General features: G+C 43.6%; 1 protein-coding gene across 2 annotated transcripts in view; it reads right to left on the reverse strand.

Moving 5' to 3' along the window:
* Nucleotides 1-5,875: 5,875 nt before the first annotated feature.
* The window catches only part of LOC121698963 (DNA-binding protein SATB2-like), a 22,248-nt gene continuing 15,734 nt past the window's right edge, over nucleotides 5,876-12,389 (reverse strand). For both annotated transcript variants that reach the window (XM_042081511.1, XM_042081510.1), the window contains exons 11-12: nucleotides 9,671-9,856; nucleotides 5,876-6,713 (exon numbers count right to left, since the gene is read on the reverse strand). In XM_042081511.1, coding sequence (XP_041937445.1) covers nucleotides 5,949-6,713; nucleotides 9,671-9,856 — 951 coding nt within the window. In that variant the 3' untranslated portion in view covers nucleotides 5,876-5,948. The remainder of the gene's footprint in view (nucleotides 6,714-9,670; nucleotides 9,857-12,389) is intronic.

Genomic DNA, 12,389 nt, shown 5'->3' on the forward strand with positions numbered 1-12,389 from the left:
CTAACTCCCACTCACTTTACTTTAGAAAATGATGCTCAACTGTCTCAACAACATCACCCTCAGTACTTCCTTTCTTTTTTATAGCCACTTACCCCACCCCACCATCCACGTCCACCCCCTCTATTGTTGGATGTTTTCATGCCATCAGGCTGGCAGTTTAAGTTTACCCCTGTTTCTGTGATGCGTGGGGCCCGTTTTTGGCGTTTCGCTGGATGAAATTATAAACAAGTTGGGATGTGAATTGCGATGCGCGACGGAGGCACTAATTGTTGTAATTGTTTGCAGTTGTCTCGGGACGGCACGGGATGGGATGGGATGGGATAGGAGGGGAGGGGCTCGTTGGAGGCAGGCCCATGTGAGGAGTGAGTGAGGAGCCCGCTGGGTCATTAACGGCCTAAAGATTTCCTATGAGTGTTTATGCATGCGTCACATGGGCCTCGAACACACCAGCGCCAGCCCCAGGGAGCCGCGGGAGAGGGGGAGAGAGAGAGAGGAAGAGAGAGAGAGAGAGGGAAAGAGAGATGGCGAGAGAGAGAGGGAGAGAGAACTAATGTTTTAGACTTGAATGTCTAAAGTTTTGATTGGCTCTGTTTGTAATATTTGTAGCTATTTCATTTTTTGTTTTGTTTATGTCTTTATGAAACAATGTAGAAGTCTGAAATTAATTATTAAATGCTATTATTATAAAAAAAATATTATCAGTATTGTTAAGAATATGAGCATTACTTTAAACTGAAGCAAATAAATGTTTTCTTTAACATTAACCATTTTGGTTTTTTATTTGCATTACATCCATAGATCTCATTTCCTCGGCAGAAAACTTTCACCTGCCTAAAATCAGCGGACACATAAAAAAAAGTTTGACTTTATGGCCTCTGGCGTTTTACTTTGTCTAGCATCATTGTTATGAAAAAATATATAATAAATAGAAACTGACAAGCTAAAAAAAGTTAAATGGTCCTTAAAAAAGATCCTTAACTTCTTCACACAAAGCTGCATGTTTTTCCCCCAGTCCTCCTGGCGGGTGTGTGTGTGTGTGTGTGTGTGTGTGTGTGTGTGTGTGTGAAGCTGAAGTTTTCTGTGTGTGTGTGTGAACATCAGTCATGAGTGCCAGGAATCTCCGGCTGCACTTGCGGTGCGGCGTCTCGGAGGAACAGCAGGTTGAGTGTGTGTGTGTGTGTGTGTGTGTGTGTGTGTGTGCAGCGCCGGTTCAGCACCCACATACGCGGCGGGCGGCGCACTTACGACGGGCGCAAGCGTGAAATCCACAGCACCTGCTGGTGGTTTGGGCTCTGGGAGTCTGCAGCTGGTGCTCTGAGTCTGCCACGGATCCCCCAGCTGTGTCTGTTCTCCTACTCTCTCTCTCTCTTTCTCACACACACACACACACACACATACACACAAACACACACACACACACACACACACATACACATTTATTGGTGTAAGTACACACAAACACACACACACACACACACACACACACACACACACACATTTATTGGTGTAAGTACAGACATACACACACACAGACACACACACACACACGCTTATCGATGTAAGCACACACATGAACACACACACACAAGCACGTGCACTCACATATAAACGTGTAACCACAAAAATGTTTAACTCACATGAACATACGCTCAGGCACACACACTCTTGCATGCAGATCCGTAAACACCCTCACACAAAAAACACTCACACAATGTACACAAACACAAAGATTTACACTCATGCAGTACATACACACACACACACACACACACACACACACCTACATACACACACGTATACAGTCTAATCTTGCACTGAAATCTTGCACTACAAAACAAGGTAATGAAATGAAGTTAATTTCCTCTCCTAACTAGATAGCTGGACCAGAAAGTACCACTACAGATGGATCACCAGTGACAGCTGAATTCCTTCATGTGTGTGTTTTTTGCTTGTTTCAGTCACTTTCATGTATTTCTGGCACTGAAAAACAAAATTACAAAATAAAACAAAATAAAACAAATAAATGAAAAAAAGGTGTACCATAATATTACAGCACTGTAATATTACAATCCTTGCTGCTCATAATTTTGCACTGTTAGTGAGTCTGTCAGTGGGTTACAGTCCTGAGACTAAACTAGTCACAGTTGTCCTGAAACCTCCAAGCCAATGTTTTTGAATTTGGGAATATACTGCAGTCCTGCGTTGTCACCAGGACCACAAAACTGGACTGGATGTCCCGTGCCCTTAAAGTCGATTTTATACTCATCACAACCCAAGTGGAAATGTACAAGAGCGCTTAGAATGCAACAATTATAAAAAGAGGAAGTGGAGTACTGGTATGTCCTTGGCACATGATAATTGTTGATTGATAGACATGCAAGTCATTGCTTTTTGAATGTGGTGGAAAATAGGACATGAATTCATACACTCAAAGGTTGGTAATTAACTTAACACTAACACACATGGTTTGTATATGTTTGGAATGTAGCTTTTATACAAAGTAATATTGCAGATTAACAGTAGAAGTCACTGGACAGTATCAGTGTCTTTCTCTGTCTGTTCTTCCTTCTATCTCCTGTTATTTCTTCCTCTCTCTTTCTCTCAGTCTTCACTCTATTCCCCTAAAATGCCTGTATATTTTGTGGTGGCCCTGTCATAAACTTACCCTGTTGCTGATGTGTGGGTTCTGCATTGTGTCTGTATTTGTAAGTTGGCTGGATTTTCTGTTTCCAGCAAATATATTTTTTACTGTGTGAAATATGTACACATTAAATGATCCGTTTTCGGACTTCAGAGGCTTTATAAGTCATTAGTCTTTAATAGTTGCTTTTTCCTCCCTTAAAAACACCATGAGTGGATTTTTTCTCTGGAAATGAGACCATTCGAGTCTTGATCTCATGCTATTTAAAGGTGCTTTTTCAAAGACAGTCTGTCCACTCTTATTTTACCCTGGTCGACGTAATGAAATGTTTGTTTTTGAGTCAATTTGATGTGGTTGCATTTTAAAATGCTTTTCATCTGAGGGTGTAGCAGTGGTTTTTCCCATGTTCATGTGTGTGTGTGTGTGTGTATGAGAGAGAGTGAGAGAGAGAGAGTAGGGCTGTGTGCTACATGTTTTTGTGTGTGCGTTTGTGCTTGTACACATGCCAGTTTGTAAAATGCATTCCCCACGTCTCAACAGCCCAGATGCCAGGAGCTTACAACAACACCAGTTTACATTAAGAAAACATGACATTAACAAAACCCTTCAATTTAACCTGATACCACACTTACATGCTAGCCTACATGATTACAATATCCTTGATACATAAATGCAGCTCATTCAGGCCTCTGAATGTAACAGTACCAAAAGTAGCTCAGCTAGCGATCCTGGGAGGCTACATGGCTTGTGCGCCTTGTGTCACAGGTCAGTGGCTGATTCCAGCGCCGATTGTGGCAGTGTGCGAGCTGAGGCCTGCGTCTGCTGGGAGCCGGCTGGGGTATTAGCATGCTAATCAGAGTGTATATTAATTGGTGGGGGTAGCGAGAGAGAGAGAGAGAAAGAGAGAGAGAGAGATGAGGGCAAAGCGATTGGGATCACAGGTGCGTTTTCGCGCTCCACTGAGAGACTAACTCCCCGCTCGCTCGCCATGCATGCTGGGTAATATCACTGGACGCAGCACCTGCGTCCCCACATTTTACAAACTGCCCCCACTAACTACCCCCCCCCCCCCCCAATCCCGCTCTCTAATGGCTTCTAATGATGCTGCCATCCAGACTAATAGTGAGCTCTAGAGAAGGGCTCTCACACTCTCACCCTTCTGCCAGATGAAATCAACATGAGTACAATGCCCTCCTCCACACAACAAAGACTGCTATCCTCCCACTCCACTGTTGGCATGTTGGCACCGCACCGGATATTAATCTTCTGTTTCTTTTTGGCACCATGGCACTCACCATGAGTGTTAATATATAGTCTCAAGAAAGGGGATCTGGAAAGTAAGTGTGAGCAGATGAAGGCATGGTGTAACTGTTATTTTCTACGTAAAAAGGCCAGTGTTAGTTTGTTTTTGGTATGTTATACTAACTACTAGCTGATGAAGATCTGTGTCAGAATTCTGATCCTCCAGATCCACACCATGCCAGGTCAGAGCTACATCATTTTCCTATTAGGGTTTATATTTCATTTTAAATACTCCTAAATTGCATTAAGTATAACCAACCATCCAGTCAGTTGTGTAACCAATTGAGTTGACTGTTTTTTTTTTGTTTTGTTTCTAACTTATTAACTATTAAGTTGCTTAGTTATTTTGGTTCTTTATTATGTGTTCCGTCACAATCAAGTCCAGGTTAAATTTCCATTTAACCTATTTAAATAAATTTCAAAGTACAATGCATTCATTTAAATATAGCATTAACATAGACGCTGTATTGAAATGATTATTTATAGGTAATGATAATCAAAGACAGTAGTTTTCATCCATTTGTGTTAACAATTAAAAGGCCTGTATCATCACAATGCACAGAAATTAGGTTCCTTTCATTGATCTCATTATATTTATTGTCAAAAACACAATTTCAATTCATCAGATTTTTGCAGTTTGAATATACCCTGTGTCATTATCTTTGGCCCCGATGCCACTGCTACTCTGTCACTTTTCCTGGTCACAGCAAGTCTCTGACATTTGAACTTGTGCAAGCCTCATCATAGTATTTCAACCATTGCCTGTAGATTAGCACACTGTCTTCTACGGAGCACAGCAAGGGTCATAAATACATATGTGGACATATTGAACAGACTAATAAACCAAGGAAATGGATGAATTCAACTGTAAGCCCAGATAACTGTGTGTTTATATTGACAAACTGCGCCTGCAGATTCAACTTGCTGTATCACCATAGACCATTTACAGATGTAATCCATAATGTTAACTACTATAAAGAGACACTTTAGGGAAACATAAATCTTCAAAAATATGTAATGATAAAATACCAACATGTACAGCATGATAGTCACTTCATTTCCACTCTATTAAGTCGCTATTCCGTCTCTATTAATCCATGCACATAGTTTATTAGTCCGTACCCTCTATTTATGAACCTGCTCAAAGGAGAATTTCTTGTCTCAAAAATGTATTTTCTTTTTCTCACAACAAGTAAATCAGCTGTTATTGAGACCTCATCAGTTTCTCATTTTGAATGTGGCATTCCAATGGGTGTTCATGTGCTTCATCATATTGGTTTGCATGATTAATTAATCAGATTCTCACATAAATATGTTTCCACCAAATGACCCCTGGCGGCCTTCGTAGTCTCACACAAAGACACCAATCGGAGAAACAAAACACATTACACAACCCCCAAAAAACAAAACATTTGTAGATAACTCATATCAATAAATAGGGCCAAGTCGAAGTGTTGGTATAATCAAGTTAAACACACACAGTCTGTGTGTAAGATGTGTGAGTCCGGGGGTGCTAGCATGCAACAGTCAGTCTCACTACAGCGGATGATGATGAGCCAAGTGACTGTAATGCATGGGCAGGTGGCCTGTATGTGTAAACGGGTTCTAAGTAAGATTCTGGGTCTCTTCCTGCACTTTGGGATGAAGGGATGAAGGAATGATGGAGGAACGAGGGATCAGAGAAGATTTGCGGGAAGTGGGAAACAGGGGAGACACAAGACAAGCAGCTGAAAAAATGTCTGATCACAGTTAGTCCAGTCTCATGAATAGGTCGTTTACCACTGCGGGAACTTGCTTTTTATTTTCATTATTTTCTTTTTGGTTGCTCAAACCTTTGTACATAAGTCCCACTGCAGGACCGCTCCCTGTAGGAACATGATGATGATGACAATCAGTGAGTTTGATTGACAGTCTCTGTGTGTATGACTTCTACATGCGGGGCCTTTTCATCTCTCTCTCTCTCTCTCTCTCTCTCTCTCTGTACCGTCCTCCTGTGAGAACGCTGCTATCTCTGCTGTTTGGCCACGTCCGGGGAGCTGACCACGTCAGGTGACACACACACAGGAGCGGGGGAACACTCCTCCTCCTCCATGGGCTCCTTCTGCACCTCCTCTTCCTCCTCCTCTCCTCTGTTGCCCCTCTCCCCTCGCTCTCCTGTCCTGCTCCCGTCCGTTCTCAGTGTTCCGTTGCTTCCACTCGCCGACTCGTCCGGGCTCGAGAGCGCCTCCTCATGGCGGGGGTGAATTTCGTCCCTGTCTCCGCACGGAACTTCCCCCTCCAGTGGTACCTCCTCTTCCTCCCCCTCATCCTCTTCTTCCTCCTCCCCCACCGCTGCCTCGTCCTCGTCCTCCTCCGCCTCCGCCTCGGCGTCTCCAGTGGGCTCCTTGACACGGCCGTGGTGGCGCGCGTGGTAGCGCTGGTTCTGGAAGAACTTGACCACGGTGTTCTTGGGCAGGCCCAGCTGGGCGGCCAGCGTGTGGATGGCCTCCTGGTCCGGGTACAGGCCCACGTCCTGGATGAAGCTCTGCAGGATCACCAGCGCCTCCAGGGAGATCTTGGTGCGCGAACGCGGCTTCTTGGAGCCGCCGCTGCCGCCACCGCTACCAGCCCCGGTGCCACTGACGTTGCTGCCACTGCTACTGCCACTTTTGCTGGTCACAGTAAGCCTCTGAGTGACCACACTGGCCTCTTCGGAAAGCATGATGGGCGATGGCTCTATGTGCATGGGCAAAGGTTCCTTCAGAGTCTGAATGTGCTGCCGATGTTGTGCCTGATGAGAAATGGCCACAGGAAAAAGACAAAAACAGGACAAAAGAGATTGATTAGCACTTTTTTTGCATCATTTAGGAATGGTAAATTATAAGTAATTATAGGAGATAAAACCAAACAACAGGGAAAACGACCAAAATGCCTCAGTTTACTGTCCCATAATATTTATGAATATTCATAAACATTTATAAATAAACATTTATCTCAAATCTGGCATAGACAGTAGATTCTGTTTAAAGGTGAGTTCTCATGTCCTTAGTCTAGCCTGAGGGAAGTCCCCCCAGGCAAAAGCAGAAGGGTGGGGTAACCCACGCCCAAAAACTGGCATGCATAGCCTCAAATCTGCGGTGCGTAAAAATTAAAGGATCTATATAAGGATAATAGTCATTCTTTCTCTCTCTTCAATAATAACAGGGTAGCGCATAAATAATCTCAAGGCTAGGCTCAGGCTGTAAAGTGTCTGGCGTGGCAGCACTGGTCAGGAAGTGTGTGGGCTCGCCACTTTGTCCCTGTCCCAACCCCCCGTGCCCCTTGCGCTCAGCATCGTTTACACGCGACAGCACTGTCACAACAAACACATGTGACCACAGCGCAGACACAGAACAGATACTTTATTTATTTGAGGTAAGCCTTTAGGATTAGCATTGTATATGCTTTGTAGTCTGTTTTGATGTGTGTGTGTGTGTGTGTGTGTGTGTGTGTGTGTGTGTGTGTGTGTGTGTGTGTGTGTGTCTGTGTGTGTGTATGTGTGTGTGAGAGAAAGGCAATTGAAGCACTAATGTCAGATGTTGTTAAGTGTGCACCGAAGCACAGATATATCGAGGTCCCATTGCACTCCCTCTTCCACATACACACATATAGCCCACAGACATGGTCTTCATTCATCAGCTATAAGGCAGAATGTCCCAGCCCCAGGAAACACAGGGCTGCCTGCGTGTGCTAAACGGCTGTGAGGGAAATCATTATAAGCAAGCTCAATTATGGGCATCACTCACGTGGAAATGGGAGCCAGATATATGAGTGGAACAATAACATCTTCCCCAAACATTTTACTTGTGTGTGTGTGTGTGTGTGTGTGTGTGTGTGTGTGTGTGTGTGTGTATGTGTGTGTGTGTGGGTGTGTGTGTGTGTGTCTGTGTGTGTCACAGCTGTGACACATGTGTGGTCTTCAGTGGTTCGCTGGAGCCAAGAGGCTGTGGTGTGTGTATGTGTGAGTGTGTGTGTGTGTGCACGTGTGGTTGTGTGTGTATCCTATGTGCATAACAGCTATACTACTATTACAGTAAATCATTCACTTTATAAGTGCGCACAGTCTCCAAACACACTCACACACAGATTTTCTTTTCTGTTATCAATCTGCTGTCATGAGACAACACTTTTCAAACTGGTTTCTCTCTGCCACGAGTTTCTTGAAAAAAATCCATTAGTTACTTTGCCTGTTTCCATTTCTCTATGCATCACAGAGGTTAATAATGATATACAGAGAGAAGAAGTTAGAGAATGAAAGACAGAAGAAGAGAAAGAGAGTGAGGGAAGGAGAGAAAGAAAGAAAAGAGAGAGAGAGAGGGGCAACATTGGAATGTGTTTATGGTGTGACCACAGCTTCCTCCCTGAGCTTATTTATTAAAAACACTTTAGGAAAGAAAGAAAAAACAATAAGATGAAGGATGGAGGGATGGAGGGAGGGGGGGGGTAACTGCTAAACAGTGGCAGGAAAGCCACAAAAGCCCAACATCAACCTACATGAAGACTGAACCCTTAGAATTCAATACATATTCAGGCCACTATGAGAATGCAAAGCCATAACATGACTTTAGAAAGTTTTCTTAACATTCAAACATAAGTTCAAGAAATCTTTCAGATTTTCAGATCAGATATTGAGGTGTGCTTGTTAATGTCTCAAGCCCATTAAAATAAATTAAATAAATATTTTGAGGTATATGTTATAACTACGGGTGACAGCACAATACTTTTTTTTGTGGTGAACATCTTCCAAAACTTTTCTGTGCAATCCAGACTGCAGTTAAATGCATGTATAGGAGAAACTTTCAGAAACAACAAAATCAGCACTCAAAATACCAGTTTTACTTAGTCCTACAATTGCAGACAATATAAGCATTGTTAACCTTTTAATTTTCCTTTCGCTTTCTCACATCATCCACTTCCCTGTGCAGTGTAGACCAAATGCCTCAAGTAGGCTATTTTTAAATTGGAGTAGAATTACTGTCCTATATTCTCTCTCTGTTTGATGACATTAGCTTACTGTATTTCCTGATTGCAAAAATTGTTATGCCCTCTGTGGTTGATTCATTTCAACTGCGTATGTGACTGAATGATACCATTCGGTTGTGGGCACTGCAAAGTATGTTAAAGGGTCGGAGGAAAGCGCTGCCTAAGCCATGAGATTCAGGTTTGGTAAACATAACGTAAAAAGAGGAGGCACCGCGTGCGGTTTCTGTGGAGAGCTGTTTATGCTCCGTTCCCAACTCTTAGAACATTAGTTCTGTTCTACTGTTTTGAGTGTGTGTGTGTTTTGTTTTTATTATTTGCGCTCAGACATTTTGACCTGAGTGTGTGGACTTCTCTTGTGCTATAGAACTGCTCAGGTGTGTTTTTACTCACACACACACACACACACACACACACACACACACACACACACACACACACACACACACACACACACACATATATATATACACAATATACTTTGGTACTAACTCCTGTTGTCTATTCTGTATTTATTTTTTGTTATTCTTGCTGTCTGTACGTATATCTATTGGTCTGTTTCCTATGTGTCTTGTTGTGTTGCACTGGTGTGTGTGGAATAGTAAGCAGCTGTGAGTGGCTCTATACGCCCCAGACAAATTTCTCTCGTAGTAGAATAAAGTTTATCTTATCGTATCTTATCTTATCTTCATTTATGGTTATTTTACCTTTCCTGTCTTTCCTGCTTACCTGTAGTTCAGCAGCCAGGCTGTGAGCGCGCTCAGCGTGGTGGTGCCGGGACTCATCCTCATAGGCGCCGTCACGGTCGGCCTGTGGCAGCATCAGGAACCGGCGGATGGTGCACAGGTTCTCCCACAGGGTCCGGTTTTCTGGGCTCGGGTTCTCTTTCCAGCGCAACAGCTCACAGAGCCAACCCTGGGAATGAGTCAGAGAGAGAGATGAATAATATAATATAATATAATATAATATAATATAATATAATATAATATAATATAACACACAATATAATGAGTATTATACTGTAATAATGATGAGTGTTATTTATAATACTGTTAGATATCTATTGACTATCAAACAGACAACAGGTTTCCAGATCAAGGTGGTCTTTATTTACTACGCGTAAGTTCAGTGCTCCTCAGCAAGACTGACAAAGAGGTATGGGGTCCTTGCCAATATTTAGACAGAAACATAAACATGCTTAAGATGCTACAACCTAGCATCTTAATATTGGGTTGCATGCCCTCAGTCACTTCTGATTATTAGGTAGCTTGACATTTAAAAGCTGGGGTGTGATTAACTTCAACAACTTTCAATATGTGGAATAGGTACAAAACAACAGGAACCGTTCTGAGGCAGTCATGCGATACAACTTCTGTAAACCTTAGGTCATACAAGGGTCTGAGACAGTCGTGTGATGTGACTTCTCTAAACCTTAGGTTATACAGGGGTCAGATACAATGTTTGCATTAAGCACTTAATACAATGGTAAAATAAACATGATACAAGATAGATAAAAGAATAAAACAGTTTTCTCCCACAAATACTTATAGTAATAGTATTATTAGCCACTCACAGAGTCATCCCTGGTAAAGAGAGAGTCAGAGAATGAGAGAGAGAGAGCTAATCATGAAGGCCTACATACAGTACAGTATGGATTCACCATCTAGCACTTGTCACTTGTGTTCCGCGTTCTCAAGGCTGACCTCAAATGAGTCCTCGGCTGCAGAAATACCATAGGGGTTAATGCCATTTTTGTGGTGATAAAGAGGACAATGATGCAGTCTTTAATTGAGCCTATGTGGAAACAGGAAAAAGACCACACACTCTCATAAAGAAAGAGAGAGAGAGAGAGAAAGAATATGAGAATAGAGAAAGGAACAGAGACAAAGGTAGAGAAAGAGAGAGAGGTGAAGAGGCAAAGTAAACAAAGAGCGTATAATTTAGAATGAAATGATTGGCAGAAAATGAGAAATTACAAACAATGAAGAACTTGGCAACAGACAGGGAACAGAGGAACCAAAAGTTCCTGCAGACAAGCCTGAAGTAGGGGTGTGTGTGTGTGTGTGCATGCATGCGTGCGCGTGTGTGTTTGTGTGTGGGCCCGTGTGACAAGCAGAGGGAGGATATGGTGTGTGGGGAAGAGTGTGTAGGACTTCAGGGGGATGGGTTTTTTGGGTAGAAGCGCAGCAGTGTGTATGTGTATGTATGTATGTATGTGTGTGTGTGTGTGTGTGGGGGGGGGGGGGGGGGGGCAGATGAGAGATTCGATTATCTCTGGAAGGGCGCTTCAGTCTTTGCCACCAGCTGTTGTTGTTTGCAAGCAGCCTCCCGCTGAACACTTTGTTAATGACCTGATCGCCACCACCACGTCTCTCTCTCTCTCTCTCTCTCTCTCTCTCTCTCTCTCTCTCTCTCTCTCTCTGTCTCTCTCTCTCTCTTTCTCGTGCATGTGTGCACCATCTTTCGCTCTATCTATCTCTTTCCCTCTTCATCAATCTCCCTCTTTCTCAGCGCTTCTCTCGCACTTGTACATGGCTGCTTCCTCTCTGTCTCCTGGGACGAGCAGGATGGGGCTACAGCAGATGGGGTTGGTGTGTCAAAGCAACCCCCCCCCCCCCCCCCCATCACACGCGCACTTCCTTGTGTGTGTGTGTGTGTGCTTGTGAGTGTGACAATATCTCTATTTCTCTCAGTCCTCTATCCTTTCTTTGTCTTTCAATCTTTATGTTACTCCCTCTTGTCTTTCTGTCGTGTGTGTGTGTTCACCCATACACACACACACACACACACAAACACACACACACACACACACACACACACACACACACACATACACACAGGATCAAAAAAGTCTATGTATCAAGTATCATGGTCACTGTGTCTATGTGCGATCTATTACTGCTTATTGTCTCTCTCTACTTCTTAGACAAAATAAAAGTTGCAAGGGTTTCTCTGTGGCATTCTGAATCATCCATCGCAGATGCCAAAAGTGATCACACATGGCCCAGCTCAGCTCAGATCACTCCGAGTCCAGACAGGCAGCGTGCTCATATCAGAAGTCATGAAAAGATGAGAGGAGACAGAGGCGAGATCAATACCAGCTCTTATGAGACAAAGGAGACCAATAAGCACGGGGGCCGTGAGTCACGGCTGAGACACACAGCCACACGTCTAGAGCGGAGCTCGGTACGAAGGGGGGACAAGGGGATGGATCGCATTTACGCCACCTTTGATGATAATCGCTGATGTAAACTTGCTCCCTGATTGGCCGAAGGGACGCTCTCCTCGCCCCCTCATTGATCGTGGTACTGGAGATGGAGGCTGGGACACTTTTAAACACATCTTTGATGATAATCACTGTGTAAACCAGTTCACCCCCTCCCCCCCTCTCATTGGTCCTGGAGGTCTCCATTGTTTGTGCACCGCGGAGACACTATGCTCCACCGCA

The sequence above is a fragment of the Alosa sapidissima genome, chromosome 23, assembly GCF_018492685.1.
Source record: "Alosa sapidissima isolate fAloSap1 chromosome 23, fAloSap1.pri, whole genome shotgun sequence".
NCBI classification, from domain to species: Eukaryota; Metazoa; Chordata; class Actinopteri; order Clupeiformes; family Clupeidae; genus Alosa; species Alosa sapidissima.